General features: G+C 46.0%; 1 protein-coding gene across 6 annotated transcripts in view; it reads right to left on the bottom strand.

Moving 5' to 3' along the window:
- Positions 1-21,656, bottom strand: part of CEP250 (centrosomal protein 250) — a 47,557-nt gene that overhangs the window by 3,687 nt on the left and 22,214 nt on the right. For all 6 annotated transcript variants that reach the window (XM_063097814.1, XM_063097824.1, XM_063097843.1 and 3 more), the window contains 15 exons: positions 20,746-20,939; positions 20,393-20,520; positions 20,011-20,180; positions 14,221-14,388; positions 13,676-13,810; positions 11,807-11,950; positions 11,024-11,157; positions 10,315-10,453; positions 9,000-9,342; positions 8,326-8,447; positions 7,267-7,387; positions 6,076-6,197; positions 3,045-5,657; positions 398-511; positions 60-215 (listed from right to left, as the gene is read on the bottom strand). In XM_063097814.1, the coding sequence (XP_062953884.1) occupies positions 60-215; positions 398-511; positions 3,045-5,657; positions 6,076-6,197; positions 7,267-7,387; positions 8,326-8,447; positions 9,000-9,342; positions 10,315-10,453; positions 11,024-11,157; positions 11,807-11,950; positions 13,676-13,810; positions 14,221-14,388; positions 20,011-20,180; positions 20,393-20,520; positions 20,746-20,939 (4,803 nt within the window). The remainder of the gene's footprint in view (positions 1-59; positions 216-397; positions 512-3,044; positions 5,658-6,075; positions 6,198-7,266; positions 7,388-8,325; positions 8,448-8,999; positions 9,343-10,314; positions 10,454-11,023; positions 11,158-11,806; positions 11,951-13,675; positions 13,811-14,220; positions 14,389-20,010; positions 20,181-20,392; positions 20,521-20,745; positions 20,940-21,656) is intronic.

Raw genomic sequence — 21,656 nt, 5'->3', positions numbered from 1 at the left:
AAGTGAAGATGCATGCCCACTGGACCGTACAGGAGGGAGCTGAGGACGGCAGGAGTTACCTGCTCCAAGGTGGTCCGCAGCTGGACATTGTGGTGCTGCAGTCTGCTCCGGTCAATCTCCAGCCGTGCCACCGCTTGCTGCAGATGTTCAAGCCTTTCTCTCCATGGCTGCTTCTCCTCCATTCCAGAAGTAGGCTCAGCCTCCACTCCTGAGACCTGTGGGAAACACCTGTGAATCTCACCTGGGCAGTCCCTTAAGCAAGTAGGGTAACAGATAGAGGGCAAAGGGACCAACCTGGCAGTTCCGGGCTTCAGGAACCCAGTTCACAAGGGAAGAGGAAAAGCCCCCAGACAAGAGCTCCCTCCTGGGCCAGTGTGCTCACCAGGCCCCAGCTTACCTCTCCTGGCTGGACACCCTGCTGTCCTCTAGGCCCCCGCTCTGCTCTGCTGGTCGAGCCTGGGCTGTGTAGCTGCTCCTTCTCCAGAGCCTGTCTGGTGAGTTCTAGCTCATCCTGGGGTAGTGAGGTGTAGAACAAAATCATACCAGGCCAACCTCATATCTAGACCCACCCACCTTCCATCCTCATAAAAACTAGTTCAATTTCCTCATCAAGTTATAGTCTTATTTTTCCTGGAGTCTCTGAGCTATTCTAGTTCAGAACCTTCATTTTACAGATGGGTAAAGCAAAGGAGCCGAGAGGCATCTACACAAGGATACATGCTGAGCTAGCAAGTGTGCTAGGACCAGAGCCCCTGTCTCATTTTAGATCGTCCACAAAACTAAGCAATAACTTGGAGCACTGATGTGCTATGGAAAGAGCTGGGTGTTATGTCACCACTTACTGGCTCTATGACTCCGGTCAAGACATGAGCTCTCTCCAAACCCCAATTTCTTCATTTACTTATTTTATTTCTTCATTTATTTCATTTTCAATTTATTTATAATGACTACATGCTCCATAAAATAAGGACCAACCCTTAGGGTTAAATCCCTTTAGATAAATGGGGAAACTTAATACTAAATATTTTCTAGGCACACTGTGTTTCATAAATGACACTGGTTGAGAGAAAAAATGAGAAAGAAAAAATAGAACAATTGAGTGCATATGTGTGAGTGAAGGTTGTCTGGGAGGAAGAGCTCAGTGGTAAAAATCCTGAGCTCTAGAGTCTGACTACTCAGATCTAATTCTGGTTCTGTCATTTCCTAGCTGTATGACTTTGCACAAGTTACTTAACCTCCCCGAGCCATTCCTATAAATGAGGATAGCTGGCATGTAAAATGCATAGAATAAAAAATGGTACTACTGCAATGAAGGACTGCATCTGAAAGATGTCCTTGAGTGTTGGGGGCATGGGGGATGGTGAAGGGAGAGTGGGCGAAGTGATAATAACCTGAGTTACATTACTGACCTAATACTGCTCCGTAACCCAACAGTATGGAAGGAAGTGCCCTCCTGCCCAGTTATACTCCTTACTTTTGCTGTGCCTGTAAAAATGGGCCTGTAAATAGGAAAAGAGTTCCACTTATTGAGGACTTTCTTCCTAAGCACTTTACATGTCATCTCGTTTCATATCATCATTCCCTATTTTATTGACAAGAAATCCAAGGGTCAGAGAAGTGAGGGCACCTACCTAGGGTCACACAGCTAATAAACTGCAGACTATATTTCAAACCTCAGAATTTGATTCCAAAGTTCATAAATGTAACTCCTTCTCTACATATTGTCCCTTAACAATAGCAGAGCTTTGTGAGTTCTCAGAAGGCAGGTCCCTGGGGGATTGTGTGTCTGAGATGAGGAAGGGGCTTCTCTGGGCTCAGTCAAGGGACCAGGATGTAGAATCAATTTCCCTGGAAAAATGGGCTGGGTTTCTCTTGGCAAAAGAGACAATGCCTCTCTCTGTCCAGCAGTCAACCTAGCTTTCCTGATTGCCTATTCTGTCAGACCTTGTGCTCAGTGCTGGGTGTAGACAGGTGACTAAGACATGGTGCTTGGCCTTGAGGTTAAACGTTATACCCTAAATTCCTATCCTAAACTACTTCCTCTCTCACTTGACATTCTACCTACAGGAGCCCACTCATTTCTAACTGCTGATGACTCCAAAGTCTCTATCTCTAGCCCCAGTCACCATCCAACTTCAAACCACTTTATTGATTTGCCTACTAGACATCCTCTTACATGTCCCACAAGTACCTCACTCCATTTCCAAACTGAACTCATCACTCCACTCCTCTCTCTCAAACCTGCTTTTCTTCATTCATCTCAGTGAACAGAAACCTAAGTGTCATGACATCTTTCTGCTCTTTCTTTACTCCTCCCACCTCTTAGCCAATCAGCCAGCAGAAGTCCTATGAATCTGTCAGCTCTACCCCCATGTCTCCAATCACATTTACTACCTAGGTCACCACCTCTCCCCTGGAGTTTATTACAGCCTCCAAATTGGTCTCCCCAGATCTGTGGTTGCTCTACATGGCAGCCTGAGTGATCTTTCTGATCTTTATCTCTGATCACATCACTCCCCTGCCCAAACCCTTAATCCACTTCCCACTAGTTACCCAGGTCCTTAGTATGACATATAAGCCCTGAATCCTGGGGGCCCTAATGTCCTCTCTTCTCCTGCCAACTCTCCCCTCTATGTCCCAGGCGACCTGAACTACCTACAGAGATACTCCATATGCTCTCTCCTCCAGAAATCTCCTCCCTCACTGGTTTTACCAGAAAGCCCTTTGGAACCCAGTCCCAGGAAAGGTTGGGCATCCCTCCAGCATGCTTACAGCACACTAAACTTCCCCTGTTAGGCACTAACCACACTGCATTATAGCTGCTTATCCACTAGACTGTAACCTCTGTGATGGCAGGGGCTGTGAGTATCTTATCCTTAGTCTCCCGTCAAACTAGCACAGTAGTCTGAATTCCACTATGTTGAGGTGCTCACGATCTCTACTTTCTCACATCCTCTGAGTTGCCACAAGGCCCAGTGTGGCAGGCAGCCCCTGAGCTCAGCCAGATAGGGCTCTGTCCCCTGGGCCTTACTAGACTAGCTCACCTGCAGCTTCTGCTGTTCCAAGTCCCGCTCCAGGACAGAGGCTTGTAGGAACATGGCTAACTCCTGCAGATGGTTGACACTGGCTTTGCTCTGGGCCAGGGACACCTCCAAGTCCTGGGCCTTCTCCCTCCACTCTATCTCCCTGGCCTCTGTCTGTCTCAGGGCTACATGTAGTCGCTCCAGCTCCCGCTGCAATCCAGGCCCTAAAGCTTCATATTTTGGAGATGGCTCCTCCACTGAGGAAGCTTTGTGGCTGTGGGGTGAGGCCTCCAGAGTCTTCCTTTGCTGGGCCTCCCTCAGCTCCAGGATCTCCTCTTCCTTTTGGGCTAGAATCTGCTGTAGATCCCTCAGACTCTCACGAAGGCCTCTCTCTTCCTCTTCTCTTTCCTGCCCCAGGTTCGGGTTCTCTTGGATCACATTCTCCTGGCCCCTTTGGTCCAGAGGCTTCTCCAGCAGCTGCCCCTGTTCCTTCTGATGTCTCAGCTCTTCGTCCCTCTGGGCAAGTGCCTGCTGGAGCTGCTGCACATCCTCCTGGTGTCGGAGATCCTGGTCCTGGATCTCACCTTCTCGCTTCTTTAAGGCCTCCTCCAGCTGCCGGGCGTGTGCCTGGCAAGCGTCCAGAGTGGCCTGCAATGTGGCAGTGCTGGCCTCCAGGCTGTGGCTCAATTCTGCCTGCCCAAGGAGATGCTGCTCTTTCTCCTGCAGGGCAGCCTGAGCCTTGCTGAGGGCCTCCTGCAGAGCCTCAGCCTGGCTCCGGGCAGCCTCCTCCTGATCCTGGAAGGACTGGCTTTCTGCCCGCAGAGCCTCCAGCTCCTGGTCCCGTTCTGTAAGCATTGCCTCAGCCCGTAGCCAGCTGTCCTGCAGGGCCCTGGCCTCTGCCTCATGCTCCTGTGCCCGTTCAGCACACTGTTGCTGGAGGGCCAGCAGAGCCTTCTCCTGCTCTTGAGACTCAGCCCTTAGGTCTACTAACACCTCCTCCAGGGCCTGTACCCGCCGTCCCTCCACTGCTAGCTCTTCTTGGAGCCTTCGCACCTGCTCCTTGTGGTCCTCAAGCTCTCCCTGGCGTTCCTTCAGTGTCACATGGGCCTGCTCCAGAGCTCCTTGGAGCATGCTTGCCTTTTCCTTCACGCTCTCCTCCTGTCCCCGCGCCTGCCGCTCTTCTTGCTGCATGGCCTTAAGTTCCTGGTCTCTCTGGGCCAGGGCTCTCTGGGCTTCTTCCAGTTGCCGCTCAAGTGATTGCTTCTGCAGCTCCTCTTGTTCCCTGGCTTCCTGCAGGTGCCGCTGCAGGACCACTATCTCCTGCTCTCTCTGGGTCAGAAGCAGGCTGGTCTCACCCACCTTCCTGTGTAGGCCCTGGAGCTGCTGCTCCAGCTGGTCCTTGTGCTTCTGCAGTTCCTGGATATGCTCCTGCTGGCTTTCCACCTCCTTCTCCTTATCACGCAGGATCAGCTTCATGTGCTCTAGGCTCCCACGCTGTGCTTTACTCTGGCCCTTCCCTTCCTCTGCTTGTTCCTGCATCAGCTGCCTCTGAGAGGCCCGCTCCTGGCCTCGCTCTCTCAAGGACAGCTTGATCTGTTCCAGGTCCTCCTCTAGGATCTTGGTCTGTAGCATCCTTTGATCTTCTAGAACCTGAATCCTCTCCTTCTGCACCATCAGCTCCTGGTCCCTCCTCTCAAGATCCTGAGTCAGATACTCTTTCTGCCTCTGCAGCTCCTCAATCTGTTCTCGCTGGGACTTCGCCTCCTGGTCCCTCTCCTGCAGCTCTCTTGCCAGAAGGGTGCTGTGGTTCTCCAGTTCATGGATCTGGCTGCTTTGTGCCTGCAGCTCCTGGCTCCTTTCTTCTAGATCCAGTGTAAGGTGGGTCAGAGCCACCCTCTGCATTTCCTTCTGGCCCTCCAGCTCCTCAATCACTTTTTGCTGGCACTCCATTTTGTGATGGTTTTCCTCCTGTTCCAGGGCCAGGCACTCCAGAGTAACCAACTGCTTTTTCAGATCCTGAATCTGTCCTCTCTGGGACTCAATCACTTGGGCCTTCTTCTCAAGTTCTAGAAGCTGATGCTCCAAGATGTTCCTCTGAGTCTCCCGATCCTTCTCAAGCTCTTTGATTTGCTCCCTCTGCGCAGTCAGCTTCTGCTCTCGCTCCTGGACGGCCATGGGCAGATGCTCTAAGACAGACCTACACTTCTCCAGCTCCTGAATCTGTTCTTGCTGCAGATCCACCTCTTGGTTCCTCTTCTTCAGGTCCAGAGACAGCAATTCCAAAGCAGCCTTCTGCATTTCTCGTTGCTTCTCCAGTTCATGGATTTCTCCCCGCAAAGTCTTGACTTCCCCTTCTCTTTCGGACAGGGTCTGGGCCAAGATAGCCAAATTCTCCTGCAAGGCCTTCCCTTGGGCCACCTTCAGCTCGCCCTGGTCTTGCAGAGCCTGGGCTCTCTCACGTTCACTCTCCACCTCCTCATTTTTCAGTTTCAGTGCTGAGCGAGCTGTTCTCAGGTCTTCTTCCAAAGCCCTGGCTGCAGTTGCCTGAGCCCTGGCTTCTGCAACAGATGCTTGCAGATGTTCTATCTGGGCTGTCAGGTTCTCCTTGGCTGCTTGAAGTAACTCTCGTTCACTCTGGAAAACAAGATGCAAAAGCACCTTAGACTACACTTCCCTGATACTGTCACTCCAACACTAGCCTTTCTCTTCCTTATTTTGAGGCACGAGCAGTGACAAGGAGTTAGGCAAAAAAGTGGTGTATTACACTTAAGCTGATACTGTAAAAGAACACCCTACCAGCCCCCAGGACTGTGCTATGCCCAGAGGAGACAGTCTGCTACAAATGAGCCATCCCAGACTCTGGACCTTCAGAGCAAGGGATAAAATCTCTACCTCAATTCAGAAAAATAATGTCCCTTGGGGACATGGGGACAGCCTGAGAACTGAGAGACTTGCTGAAGGAAGTTAGGCACATGGCCAAGGGAGCTAGAGCCTTGGGCCTTACAGGACTACTCCTGAGGCAACCCCCTCCCCAAAACCAGTCCCACTGCACCTGGGCTTCCATTCCTTGTAGCTCTGCTTGCCGTAGGCGACTCTGTAAGGATGCCACAGTTTCATGCAGTTCCATCAGCTCTGATTCCAGGGAGTTCTGTTTTTCTTCCCACTTGGATTTCTCTTTGGGAAGAGGAGAGGTAGTGGAGTAGGGCCCATGGTTGGCGGTGGAAGAAAAGAGGGATGTAGAGGCAGATGGAGGATGGGGAACAGAATCAAAGGGGAAGAAGGCCAAGAAGGAGAGAATTACATCCAGTGTGCTAGAGACATTACCCATCTGCCAGCTGCCCCTATGTGTCTAGGATCCCTATTGCTGCCAGACTCATGTCTGTCTGCTGCCTGCCCTAGTACTGCCTGTTAGTCATCCTAACACCTCCTCATCCTAATCACATAGAGATCCTCCACCCTTGATTCAACAGGGTTGAGCTAGATCACATTGGAGGCCCCTCCCAGCCCCTTACGCTATGGTTTTCAGAGGTTCCTAGAGATCTGGGTGGCTCTGCTGGCTGCCCCCATCTCTGCAACATGCACTGAAACCCAGCTCTATTCATGTGGCTGTCACTGCCCTCAAATGGCCTCAAGAAAGGCCCAGACCCATTCTCCAAGTTGTCCTCCTCTCTTCCACAGCAGAATCCTGAGCTTCAAGACCTTTCCCTTTCCTTTCCTTTCCAAGCTTGGATTTGTTCCACAGATATGTTCTCACTTCCAGGGACATGTTTTTCCCATATTCCCCCACTTTGCTTTCTCCCAAATAAGCCCATAATACTTCTGCCATCAATGCCTAATTTTGAGGACATAGTTGGAGATGAAAAAAATAAGTAATGTAGATAAATTATTAAAAATGCAGAATTTTATCGTATTCTCATAGTCCTGGCCCTGGGTGTCCAGTTTTTTTTTTTTTTTTTTTTTTCGTGCAATGATAGAAAAGAGAGGTCTAGTGAGCTCATTCTCTCAGATCACCAAATCTGTTCCTCCTAATCCCTTCTTCCAGGATAGCCCTCAGAGGCCACACACAGCAGAAAAATAGCTCAAGGGAGAGTCATCACCCTTTGGAGATGCCTCTATATATCATCTCACAGTGGTGGATAAACAGTAAAATGAGTGGCTGCTAAGCCTGCTCCTGCCACTTCTGGACTTCCCACCTATCCTTTCTCCTACCCCCAAATCTCCCTCCCTGTCTCAAGCTTCTCACCTTCCTGGCTCTGGGAGAGCTGTCTCTGCAGATCCTGCAGCTCTGTGTGGACCTGGTTCTTCTCAGCCTCGGTATCAGTTAGACGCTGTTCCAGCTTCTGGGTCTGATCTCTCAGATCATTCTGGGAAAGGAAGGGGATGGCTAACCTCAAGCTCCTTATTGCCACAAAGCTATCCCAGCCAGGGCTCAAGCTCTGTCTTCACTCTGTGGTGGCCATCGTGGACTTACTCCCAGGTGCTGGCTCATTTACCTCTGAATTCATACGCATTTAGCTCCTTGAAGTGATGACAGGCTCTGTTCCAACTGACTGGAGCCGAGAATCCTCTTCTGACCTATGTCTTTTGAAATGGAACTCCTGCCCAAAGTCTTAGCCCAGAGGTCACCTCTTCCTGCCTTCTGACCTTCCCCAAATCAGAATGAATTGTCCCTTCCTTCTAGTTCCAACAGTGTATCATTTGTATCTGTTATTGATCCAATACAGTATGGTTCCTCCACTATGTCACAAGCCTTCCTGAGAGCACAGATCAGGTCTTTCTCCTTTTTGTATCTCTAGCTTAGAATGACTGGCATATAGGTGGTGCTCAATTTGTACTGACTGACAGGTTCACTATGAGGTGGAATGAATGGAACCTTTAGTTCATCTTAGGTCTAGAATGCTCCTACGAATGGCAACCTCAAATCCCAGTGGTCCCCCACTTGTCAGGTTTCTCTTGGAGGCCTTGGTACCAAAAATAAATTCATGGCTGAGAGGAAAATGATGCAAAATGATACCACACATCTGTATAGCACTTTATAGTTTATAGGGCTCACTGAAGACTCTCACTGATTTAATCCTCACAACAAATCCTGTGAGGCAGGCATTATCTGCCTTACTTTGCAAGTTAAAAACTTGCAAATCAAATGCCAGGAAATCAAATGCTTTATTTATGGTTGCCAGATGGTAAGTGATAGAAGTTGAACTCATTCCAACTTCATCTCAGGAATAAAACAGGTCAAACTGCTTCATGAGTATTTTTAGGGGAGGTGAAGAGTTCCAGGAAGGAGAACAGAGAAACATACCCGGGCCTGCTGAGTCTTCCTCAGGTCTTGGTGGAGCTTATGGAGCGCAGATGCTACTGCCTCAGCTGAGAGAGCAGTCAGGAGGGGCCCTCTCTTAAAGAGACTCCTAGTTCCATTCTGGTCTGAAAAAAATGGAAAAAAAAAAAAAAAACCCAAAAAGAAAACCTCCACATCTGGCTGCCACTATGAAAAGAAACGGCCGTACCTTCCCAGATGTGGCCTTGGCCTTCCCACTGGTCCCTCCTCTCCTCAAAGAACCCCTTCTCAGCAGTTCATTCACCATGTATTTTCTATATAACCATGTGCCAGGCACGATGGTGGGCACTAGATAATACCAACTATCATTTGTCATGCACTTAGCAAATGCCAGAAACCATGTGAGCTATTTACATATGTAATCTCACTTAACTCATCAGTAAAATCCTGAAGTAGGTACTTTTAACATCCTAATTTTATAATTGAGGAAAATCAAGCCCAGAGAAGAGAGGTGGCTTGCTTAAGGACATATAGCTAGCAAGTGGCAGAGCTGGGGTTCAAACCCAGAATTAATTTCAGAGTATGTGGCCTTAACCCGGATGCAAAATTGCCTAAGAGACTGCATTCCCCTTCCTCCTCCTCTGGGAGCTAGGCTTGGCTTTGGCCCAAAGGACTTAGTTCTTGGGTGGCTGCTTCACCTGTCTCAGGGCCCCAGAGGGAGGGAGCAGAGTCTCCCCCACCACTGAGCTCAGGCCTGCTCTCACAAACAGACCCCAGGGCCTGCTGCAGGACAGAGTAGAGGCTGGCCAGCTGGGCCTGGGCATGGTTCCCAGGTTGTTGCTCTGCGGCCAGCGCCTCCAGCTGGCTCTGGGTGCTGCACAGTCTCAGCTGTAGTTGGGCTGCCTTGGATTCCTGTGCCCACAAGGAAGCTTGCAGCTGTTCCTCTGAGATTCGAGATGCCTCCAACTCCTCCAGTAGCTGTGCTTCCTGGGCCAGAAAGTCAGCCTCCTTTTCCTTCATCTCCTGCCTCAGTAATTCCATCTGCCAGGGAGGAAGAGTGCTCACTCTGAGCAGGAAGTGGATACCCTTTCCTCAGACCCTCGCAGGCCTGACCCCACTCAATCCCTGTGCAAACCCCGATCAGGGCTGGGAAGATTTGAGGAAGCAAAGGGGCTCTGAAATGACAGGGTCTTCTCTAGATCTGACAGCTGGATGCCTACAGGCTCCTGACACATGGGCCCAGGCTATGCTAATTGGCTTCAGCTCTGGTTTTCCAGGCAGATATGCCAGCTCTCTGCCCTGAAACCCTGACATTGAGCCTAATAAGAGCAGTCACAATAACAATGGCTACCATTTACTGAATGTTTACAGTGTTCCTGACACTTTACATATCCCTACAATGGTTAAGAATTATCACCCTTGTTTTATAGATGAAGAAACTGATGCTCACACAACTAGGAAGCAGTAGAGCTGGGGGTTAAACTCAGGACTAACAGCCAGACCTGTGTCCTTATTTGCTGCAATCTACTTTCTAGCTCTTACTCTCCCACTCTTCTCCTCGCAGGTCCATCTGTCCTCTGTACCCAAGGTCTGGGGCCCTGCTACGAGCAGACTGAATCCCTGGAAGTCCTCTTGCTGCTGCCTACCTCATCTGCAGTATTCCCCGTTGCTCAAATACCCCTCTCCCCCACTGCATCTTGCCGACCAGACCAAATACACCTGGAAGTGGCTGTCCTTGACTCAGGCCCAAGTGGGCTCTGCCCCTTTGGGCACCAAATTCTGAGCTGTCAGGTTCCCCACAGGAGCCATTATCATTTCTGGGTCAGGCTTCCAAGTCCCCACCCTGCCCAGTCCTGGCTTCCCCCCAACCTGCCAGGACTGTTGAGGTCCTAGCTAATCTTGTAATTAGGAAAGAGAAGGGTCTAACCTATGAGAGGACTCAGCAATCACCCTACCATTCCAGGAACAGGCTTCCACCAAGGAAGCAGGACTCATAGTCAGAGAGGGAGGTACCTGGGCACTGAGCTCTTTCTGCCCTCCCTGGGCCTCCTGCATCTCCTGGCGCAGGGAGCTCAGCTCTTGTTGTCGAACAGAGTCAGCTTCTTGTAAAACAAGAAGTCTCTGTTCCTTTTCCGCCAGTGATAAAGTCAGGCTAAAAAGAGAAGGGTTAGAGGGGTAAGCCATTCTTTCAGAGAATGAAAATACTCCTTCTCACCTGACTGTTCTAAACATAGCATTAATAATTAAAATAGAAATAGTAATAATAATGATTATAGTGTAACAGTGAAAGCTACCACTTATAAAACACCTACTAAGTACTCCTAATTACTTCACGAATATGATGCCAGTCTTGTTTATTACTGTATTACCGACCCTGGCATAGTGTCTGATGTCTAAGGTGTTCTCTAAATATTTACCAAATGAGAGCTGTCCAGTTAGCTCACTTTGTTAGAGCATAGTGCTGGTAACACCAAGGTCAAGGGTTCGGATCCCCGTACTGGCCAGCCACCCCCAAAAAATAAACAAAATAAAAATATATATTTATAAAATGAATGAAGTGTAAGCTTTGAAGACAGGGACCATGTCCCCTCCACATGACTACATGTACATCCCAGAGCTGGAGACATGAAAGGTGAAGTGGCCTGAGCAAAGAACTGCCAACGTCACAGTGACCACTGTAGCCAGACAGGCAAAATCCACCTTCCTGGCCTTTCTAGCCTACCTGGCTCTTTCTCTCTCCAGCTCCTTCTTAATTTGGCTACACTCCTGGGCCTCTCTCAGCTTCTTCTGAACCTCCTGCTCCACCAGCCTCTGGGAGTCATCCTGGGCCACCAGCTGAGACTTCAAGTCCTCCATCTGGAAATTTAAGGGCATGAGGACCAAGATAGCAGGGAAGGGAGCCAGTGGGAGGATGCTTCTCACCTAGGGCTTTAGGGTCCTGCAATGTGTGCCACAGTCAGTGGCCATTTCTAATGCTCTGGAGGTCTTACCAATACCTACAGGCTATTTATAACCACCCCTTCCTCAGTACCATTCATCCTGGTCATCTGTCTCCCTAGCTTCACAGATGTTGCATAAAGCAAACACAGAAAGAAATCTTGGCTGAATATAACTATGTCCAAAGGCAAAGTGATGGACAAGCATATAGTGACTACATTTTTTAAAATAAAAAATCAAAACATCATCTGATACAGGATTCTGAGGAGAAGCAATCTGGTATGTAAAAATATTGGATTTATGGTGAGGATGGAAGGAACAATTGAAACTGGGATTGCCCAAGAAAATATAAGCTCTGTGATCACTACAGAGAAAGAGATTACTATTCCAGGGCTCTAAGAGGCACATGTTTAGCTCTGAGCATCCTTCAGTTTTCCACTCAGTACTGTGGTCTATCCTCCCAAGTTCAGGTAGCAGGGCCAAGGTTCTCCCTGTCCTGCAAAAGGAGTGGGAGAGCCTGGCTATGCTGGGGAAGGACTGTGGGGCTGGGTGGAGAGGAGGAAGGGACCTGCTTCTGCAGGTCTATCTTATCTTGCAGCAGAGTGCTGCCCTCTTCTTGGAGGACAGCAAGGTCGTCTCTGTGCTGCCGGGCTGCCTCCTTCAGCTCCCGTTGAGCCTCCCAGAGCTGGGTCTGCAGCATCCCAGTTGTCTCCTGCAGAGGGAGAGGACATCAGTGAGTAGAGAAAAGCCTCCACTGGGGCCTTGATCTCAAAATCTGTGTTGTATAAATACTGTTTTTTTTTTGTTGGGTTGGCAAAAGCTGAGGCAGTAGTAAATTCATGTTGTTTCCACCTCAACTCCTCACCTCCTACTCCCTCTCCTCCCTCAAAAGTGTACTAGCTCATCCAGGTTTCTTGGTCAGGGTCCATGAGCTGGTAATAGTCCCTCACCCAGACCATCGCAACAGCCCCCTGACCATATCCCTACTTCCACTTGATGCCACCAACCCCTACAAACACACACACACACACACACACACACACACACACACACACACACACACACACACACCACTTTTGACTCAGCGGCTATAGTATTTAAAAAAAAAGTACACATGTACACACGCACAGTCGTACACACACACGAGACTGGTTCCAGGACCTCCTGCAGATACCGAAATCCATGGATGCTCACGTCCCTGCCATAAAATGACATTGTATTTGCAAATAACTTATGTACACCTTTCTGTATACTTTAAATCATCTCTAGATTACTAATAATACCAATAATACCAATTACAGTATAAGTGCTATGTAAATAGTTGTTATACCGTATGGTTTAGGGAATAATGACAAGAAAAAAAGTCTACGTATTCAGTACAGGTGAAATTTAAAAAAAAATATTTTTGATCCACGGTTGGTTGAATCCACAGATGCGGAACCCACGGATACAGAGAGCTGACTGTATATAGTATATAAAATTGTGTCCCACATCTGCTTATAAAATACCATCTAACAGTCTCCCATTGTCCTTAGAACAAAATCTGAACTCCTTCTACGGCTGACGAAGGGCCCCTGATACCTCTCCACTCGCCCCTGAACTTATCACACTAGAGCCATGCTGCTTCCTTTTTGTCCCTGAACTTCTCAAGTTGTTTTCTGTCTGTCCCAGGGCCCTTATGACAACTATTTCCTCTACCTAAAGTGTTCTTCTAATGCATGGCTTCTTTTTTTTTCCAATGACTTTACTGAGCTATAATTCCCATCACATACAATTCACCCATTTCAAGTATACAATTAAGTGGTTTTAGTATATTCACAGAGTTGTGTGACTATTACCACAATCAATTTTAGAACATTTTCATCACCCAAAAAAGAAACCCCGTACCCATTCACAGTTACTCCCCACTCCCCGCCCCCCCAGCCATGAACCTGCTTTCTGTCCCTGTAGAGTTGCCGGTTCTGGATATTTCATTTAAATTGAATCATATAATATATGGTCTTTTGTGACAGGCTTCTTTCACTTAGCATAATGTTTTCAAGGTTCATCTATGTTGTACCATGGGGCTGGCTTCTTTTTAACCAAAAGTCTTAGGTCAAATGTCACTTTCTCAGTGAGGCCGTCCCTGACCACTCTGTCCAAAGTGGCCTCCTTTGAATCACTCTCAATTACATTGCCTTATTTATTTCCTTTACAGCACTTATTACAAACTGTAATCACCTCATTTATTTTTTGTCTGCTCATTTTTCGTCTGTCTCTGCCACTAGAACATAAGTTCCTTGAGGGCAGGGACCATGTCTGTCATGTCAGTTATTGTGCCACACCTTTATATATTTGGCACATGTCAGCACCTAGCACAGGGCCTGCTGCATAAGAAGGGCCAAAGAACTATTCATCGTTGAATGGGTAAATGGACCCCAGGACCCACCCTCCATACCTTCTCCTTTAACTTCTGAACCTTCATGTCCTGCCTCAGCTGTTCCAGTTGTTGGCTGGCATCTGCCAGCTCCTTCTGGGTCTGCAGCAGTGTCTCCAGGAGGGACACTCTCTCCTTCTCCGTTTCCAGCTGCATCTGTGGAGGGGTGGAAAGGGTGAGGGCTTGCTGGCTCAGGGTTATCACGCTCACCCATGAGGCCACAAGCACAACCCAATGTCTCTAGTGCTCTTCCAGCAAATGAAGTGGGGGCTGAGGGTGAAGGAAGGTCTGAGCCCACTGACTCCGAATCAGGAAGTACAAAGATTGCAACTGGTTTGAAGACAGACAGGATGTGGTAAATGTGAGCCCTCCCTCAGGAAGTGTGACATACTACTGGTCCCGCAGCTAACAGTGCGGATCACCCTGCTCACTGGTAGCAAAGTCGGCAGCTACATGCTCTTCTGGAAGCCCCTCTGCAGCACCACTCTTGGGAGTAGAAAAGGAAGTGGTCAAAGGTAAGGGGATCACAGATCAGATGTGCAACTCTAATCCTCCTAGCTTCCCACCTGGCATAGGGCACTCTCAGCCTGGGTCTGTTCTTCTTCCCTCTGTGCCCGGATGGCCTCTGTTTCCGCCTGCTGCTCCCTCAGCCTCATTTGCAGCTCCATCTTTTCCCTTTCCAGGCTCTCCAGAGCCTTATCCAGCGCCTGCTGGTGCCTGGAACGCTCTTTCTCCTGGCCACATGAAGAAAATGATGTTAGAACCAAATGGTGAGGAGAGAGGCAGAAGGAGAACTGGATTGGAATAAGAAGTTTCTCTACTACTCACTAGCTGTGTGACCTCGGTACCTCTCTAAGCCTTTTTCTTCACTTGTAAAGTGAGGCTAATAATCCCTGCCTTTTCTATCTCACCAAATTTTATGAGAATCAGAGATTTATAAAAAAGTCAAACGATATACATGTAAAAATGCCTTCTACTAAAGTGCAATTGTCCCTCACATAAATTAAAAATACCTATTTTTTAAAAGTGACCACATCACAGTTGACGGTTGTAATAATAAATGGAAACAGCGTCTCTGGCTCTCTGCTGCTCATCTCCTCTGCTCACAGTTGCAGAGTTAGTCCCCGAAAAATCAGGCCTGGCCCAGTTAGGATGTCTCCCTACATTACACAAAAATATCTGAACAGGGGTCCTGGTTCTCTCAGAAGTCCACTAGTGACCAAAACCTTACTGGATCTCCCTGACTATTCCAGGAAAGACCCTCTATTAGGTCCTCAGGATAGTGATCAAGGGCTCTGGAGTCAGGCTGCCTGGGTGACTATCTTTACTCTGCCACCACTTGTGTGACCTTAGTCAATTTCTAAATATTTCTGTGCCTTAGTTTCCTCATCTATGATAACAGGGACAACAACCATGTCCTCCTAGGGCTGCTCTGAGGATTGGGTTAAGACATGTAAATCACTTTAAACAGGGCTTAGCACAAAGATGGCAGTCAGTCAGTATACGATGGCTAGCATCATCATCGCATTAGCAGTTCCCCGAACCTTTCCTGTGAAATGCTTGTAAGTTTGTAGTTATCTATTCATTCACTGGGAATACCTCCAGTGTTTCAGCCCTTTCCCATGTCATCTTGTGCAGCGGTCCCCTCACTACACACTAGTTATACTGGCCTCCTTGCAGGTCTTTGAGCACAGTGAACACTTTCATACCTTACGGCCTTTCAGATTCATACTTTTCTTCTACCTGGAATGCTCTTTCCCAACCCCACTCCATCATTCCTCACAGCTTAACTGACACTGCCTTGGAGAGGCCTTCCCAGACCATACAATCTAAAGAGATCTCCCCTTGTTATTCTTTCTTATAACACCTGGTTCTTTTCCTTCATAGAATTTCATAGTCGTTTACTCATTCATATGTTAACATGCTTAAAACCCATCTTCCTGCCAAGACTTTAAGCTCGTAGGAGAACCATGTCTAGTTTGGTTTCTGCTCTGTCCTCAATAAACATCCAGCACTGTGCCACCCAGTAAGTACTCAATCAACATTGCTTGAATCAACCAGTGACTAAATACATTCCAGAAGCCTAAGAACAGCAATGTATAATGTCACCATAATACAGCAGTCACAAATGACAAATCTTACACTCTGGTTCGAAAAGCCAACTGTAAAAATATGGGGAAGATGAATTTTAATAGTAACAAGTGTTAAAAAAAAAAAAAAAAAAAAAAGCTGACCTATTACTCCATATGAGTTAGAAGTTTGTTATAGCTACCAGAAGAGCTAATTCTGTGATGTCCAGGAAGTAACAGTCCAGCTTTGCTGGTTAGAACCTGATCAGAATATTCTGCCCAGTCCAAAGTGCCACCTTTATGGGCACATAAATAAACTGTAACATATCTAGAGGAAAGCAACCATGGTGGTGAGGTATTTCAAGCAAATCAAAGGCTGACTTATTTCAAGCAATAGATTTTGACTCAACATGAATTTTCTAGTGACCAGATCTTTCTAAAATAAATGGGAAGCTATTGATGGAATACAACAGAAGCTAAGCAACCATATGGAAGAGATATTATAGAAGTAGACACAGTATATATAGTTAAGAGTTTGGGCTCTTAATCCCTATTTTTCCACTTAGTAGCCATAAGTGAAAAATCGAAGCATTTATTCACATTTACCATGTGAATAAAGCATTTAGCATGGTGCTTGGCAAGGGGAAGTACTTAATAAATTTCCAATATCCTTACTGTCAAGTGGATACAAGCACTAGATGGAAAAATGGAGAATATGAGGATACTTCAAAAAGTTCATGGAAGGGCCGGCCCGTGGCTCACTCGGGAGAGTGTGGTGCTGATAACACCAAGGCCCCGGGTTTGGATCCCATACAGGGATGGCCGGTTCGCTCACTGGCTGAGCGTGGTGCTGACAACACCAAGTCAAGGGTTAAGATCCCCTTACCGGTCATCTTTAAAAAAAAAAAAAAAAAAGTTCATGGAAAAATTCACATTATCTTTCAATTCTATTTTTCTAGAATTTTTTGAAGAACCCTTGTAAGAGTTTTTCTAATTGTTAGGATTCCAGGAGATGACAGTCACTGTTAAAACCAACAGACTGTGAAAAGTTACAAGAGGGCAATCGAACCTTTCAATCAGTAGGGAGATCATAAAGTCAGACAACTAGAAGTCAGGAGAATGAGAGATAAGGAAAAGAGGGAAGAGGCTCTCCCACAACCTAGGTATGGCCATGATGGGTCAATTCTTTCAGGAAAACCAAGGCTATGTAGGTAGCTAGCTCATCATTCAGAAGCTTTATAGCATCTTCTACTTGTGGGGTTTTCAGCAGGTAGTATGCCTGACTCTTGCTAGGGAACTGCCTTGTGGACAGTGTTCATTCAACAAATATTTTCAAGCACATACTATAATCAAAGCACATAATTCTAAAAACAAGCAAACTTCTGGTTACCATCTTGCCAACATGTCTGCTTTGTAATACAATCAAATCACAAATACACATAAAGCACAAGTCAACTTCCATTTCCAAATATCTTATAAACAAGGTCTCTAAACCCTCTAGCTACAAAATGGCAAAAAAATGCTAAATAAAATACTAAATATATATTTTAATGTATCACTGAGCCAGCAGGAAAATGATAAAAATTCCACAGGAGCCAAAAACAAACCAAGACTTGTGTTATAAACACATAAATGAGCACAGAACTGGCTTTCCGCTGGAGGCATCTGCTATACCAAGTAACCTTTAAATTCTTTTTATGACTATGTGGGGAAAAGAAAACAGGAGACAATGGGTGGGGAGTCTGACAGGAGATTCCCACGTAAATCTGGACCTCCAAAGGGACATACCAGGAGTTAACAAATTACGGTTTGTGGGCCAAATCTGGCCTGCCACCTGTTGGCCTATGAGCTAGGAATGTATGTATCTGTGGCCTGTGAGCTAAGAATGGTTTTAACACTTTTAATGGTTGAAAAAGAGTCAAAAGAAGAATAATGTTTTCTGACATGAAAGTTATAGAATTCAAACATCCATATAAATACATGAAGTTATATTTGAACACAGTCACATTCATGTTTACATATTGTCTATGGCTGCACTTGCACAACAGCAGACTCAAGTAATTGTGACAGACACCATATGGTTTGCAAACCTAGTGTGTAGACATTTACAAAAAGAACTTGCCTATCCCTGGGCTATAGTGTCTCTCCAGTAAAAGGGAAAACTTGAGAAAGAAAAGGAGAGAAGGGAGAGAAAGGGGGAAGAAAGAAGGAAAGAGAAAAAAGTGAGAAGCAGCAAAACAAAAAATTCCTCAGGAGGGAATATCAAGGAAATTTGCTTGTCTCAACCTTTATACAGGGTAGAGAAAAAAATCTCCCCTGAGAATTCATAACCATAAGCTGGGCTTCACAGGGTTGAGGACCTGAATGTGGCTAAAAAACTACACAGAAAATTTATTTTGGGTAGTCCTGGGATGGTAGTCCTCCAGCTTCCTGAGAGAACGAAAAGCAAATCATCTGAGGAAAAACTCCTTCACCTCAGGCCTAAAAAGATTCCCACAGAAAAATTTCCAAAGAACATGAGCTCGTAGTCAAGAATCAAAACACACAGGGAAACAAGGCCATGAATAGGAGCCAAGAGAAGCAATATATTACAGATGAGGCCCCAAAAGATTTGTTACTTGTTGCTGTCTTATAATTCCAGTATGTTTCAAGTGTTGAAAATATAAACTAGGAAATATAAATTAAGAAAAAGAGACTAAAAAATGACCAAGGAGATATGAAAAAATAGCTGAATAGAACATCTAATAAAAAATTTAATAAGTTAAATTTAAAACTTGGTGAATAATCTAAACATCACATTAGACACAGCTGAAAAGGGAAATTAATGACTACAAGAGAGATCTGAAAAAAATCATTCAGAACATAGCACAGAAACAGAAAAGTAAAAATGGAAAATGTAAGAGTGAGTGGAGATTCATACAGGATAGAGTAAGAAGGTCGGACATACAACTAATCAGAGTCCAGAAAGACAGAAGAACATAGAAAAGAGATGGTATTTGAAAAGATAATGAAGGAGAATTTTCCAAAATTGATATTTCAACATGAAATCTCAGATTCAGGAATCCAATAAATCCCAACAGAATAAATAAGAGAAATATACACCTAAATACAAGAAACTGCAGAATGGTTAAATGAAAGCTAACTTCTCAATACCAACAATGTTGAGAGAAAACAACTGTCATCCTAGAATGTTATACCTAAATTTTATACCCTGTGAAACTATCTTTCAAGAATAAAAGTGAAATAAAAACATTTTCAGACAATGAACTATCAATAGACCCTCAACAAAGGAAATCTTTCTTTAGGCAGAAGGAAAAGAAATCCAAATAGAAAGTCTGATATGCAAGAAGAAATGGTGAGCAAAATATTTATAAATTTGTCATTGTATCTAAACAAATATTGACTGTACAAAACAATAAAAATGTATAATTTGTTAAAGTAGTCAGAACCGAACACATTGAACAAAGTAGCATGTAAGTCAGGGAGGAATAAATGAAAGTAAAACATTCTAAGGCCCCTGTATCATTCAATAAAAGGGTAGAGATACTGATTAACTTGACATTTTATTAAGTATGTATTTTAAAATATTAAAGGTAACCACTAAAATAATTTTTCAAATACTATACATATCATCCAGAAATTTAGAGGAAAAAAGAGGTGAGAAAAGAATACAACTTAATCATCCAATTTAATCCTCTAAAAGTTGTTTAAAAAGGTTATCTCCCAAAAGATATAAGAAGGCAGGACAAATAGCATAAGATGAGGGCTGACCGGTTAGCTCACTTGGTTAGAGCATGGTGTTGGTTACACCAAGGTCAAGAGATTAGATGCCTGTTTCGGCCAGCCATCAAAAAACAGCATAAGATGGTAGAAATAAACCCAAATACACCTAAAATCATAATAAAAACAAATGGACTAAATTGTATAATTAAAAGACAAAAGAAACAAGTTCTGAATTGAGTAGCAATGCATCCAAGGCATTCCTTTGACCCACTTATATCCTGGGGCCAGTTTAATAATCCTAAATCCCAAAGCCCATTTTTAATTCTCTGTACACACCAAAATGACAATAATAATGGCTAACACAAGAGCTCACTATATGCCAGGAACTATTCTTAGTGTTTTTAATGTGTTAACTTATTTAATAGCTAGAAGCTGGATTTCACACCTTGGCAAATTTCACTCTTATAAGCAGCAGTATCTGTACCAATAGTTAGCAGGTGGAGCACTCACTTAAGGGAGGCCATGTCTGCCTCTCCCATCCCCCAGTCACATTTTACCACTTACCCATTTCTCCTGGAGTAGGTTTACCTCCTCCTCATGGGCCACCTTCTGCTGCTCCAGGGCAGTATGTCCCTCTTGTTCAGCCTGGGCCAGCTGTCTGGCTGCTGTATCCCGCTCCTGCTCTGCCCGGCTCCGTTCAGCATCCAGTTCCACCTTCAGGCACCTCACTTCCCCTAAGATGCCAGGGACAGGATCAGGTTTCTGCCCCTCTGCCCCATTCCTTTTACTTAATAATATTCTTCCTCTCCCCACTATCTCATGAACGACTCCCACCTCATAGGCCCTGTGTCTGACTGGAGAAAGACCTCTAATAGCCTCCTACTGCCTTCCTAGCTTTCAACATCCCCATGGAAAGGAGTATGCCCTATCCCACTTGGGTTCTCACCTTGGATGACTTCCTTGGCTTGAGTGACAGTTTGGATCTGGAGCTCCAGCTGCCCCTTGGTGACCTCTATCACAGAATTTTGTTGTTGGGCCTCGAATAGACTGCTCTCTAGTTGTTCCTTGGCTGAGCTGTGAGGTTCAGGAATCAGAAAGAGTTCTTACTCATCAAACCCCTTACCCTTCCTTAAGATGTGTTAGGTTCTAAGTACTGGATACCTGGAGAAGTTTGGAGGAGGCAATTATAAATTCATAACTCATTCAGAAGCCACATACTCAAGGTAGGGAGATTAGCTTGGCTACCCCTTGCCTTGCAAAGCCCTCTCTGTGCTTGGCTGAACTGTGTTTGGGCCATACCTGAGCCCTAATAGTTGTGCAGCAAGGTCCTGCCGGTCCCGCTCCATAGCCTGCAGCCGTACCTCTAGAGCTGCCCTCTCTCGAACTAGGGCCTCCTTCTCCTGGACTGCCCTAGCAAGTACTTCTTCCTGTCGCTTTGCCTCCTGATGCAGCTGCTCCAGCTGAGCTGTGGCCGTCTCCTGCTGGTGACGTGCCTGAGGGGAAGAAACTGATGAGATACACAGCAGAGGCAGGATTCCCCCCAGGGTTGCAACCACCAGGTTAGGACCATTGGCTCTTCAGAGACTCTGGACCCAGTTCTGTGAGCCCTGAGCATTGCTCACTCAATTTATCTATTTCCAGGTGGCATTTATGTATTTCCCTGATCAACCCACAGAGCCCCCAGCCCAGGAAGGATGTTCTCCTATGAGCAATACCCTGTGCTAGGGACAGCAGGAGACCTGCTGCTAAGGAGCTTTTACTTTTGAGAAGACACCCATAATACCAGGAAGAAAGTGATCAGTGTCCTGAGATAGGGACTCTGAAAAGGGAGATTATATATAATCATTAGGGCTATGAGACATTTGGTAGAGGAGAAAGACGACCTTTGAGTCATGTCATTCATTGGTTCAGGAAAAAGTTTACTGAGCTCCTGCTACACATTAGGTACTGTGCTAAAAACTGGAGGAATAAAAACAAGTTAAGACACAGCCTTGCCTTCAAGGAGCTTTTGTTCTAATGGTGAAGACATGAAGACAGATAATTACAGTATGAAGGATGTGGTGATTGAAATAAGCACGAGGAGTCTACAGCCATAGCACCTGAAAGCACCCTGATCTCATCTGAAATAAGCATGAGGTGCTATCAGAGCACACAGGAAAAGCATCTAATTCAAACTGGGGGTATGCAGTACTGAGGAATCAGTGAAGAAT

This window comes from Cynocephalus volans, chromosome 1, assembly GCF_027409185.1.
Source record: "Cynocephalus volans isolate mCynVol1 chromosome 1, mCynVol1.pri, whole genome shotgun sequence".
NCBI classification, from domain to species: Eukaryota; Metazoa; Chordata; class Mammalia; order Dermoptera; family Cynocephalidae; genus Cynocephalus; species Cynocephalus volans.
This window is presented reverse-complemented; position numbering and strand designations above follow the sequence as displayed.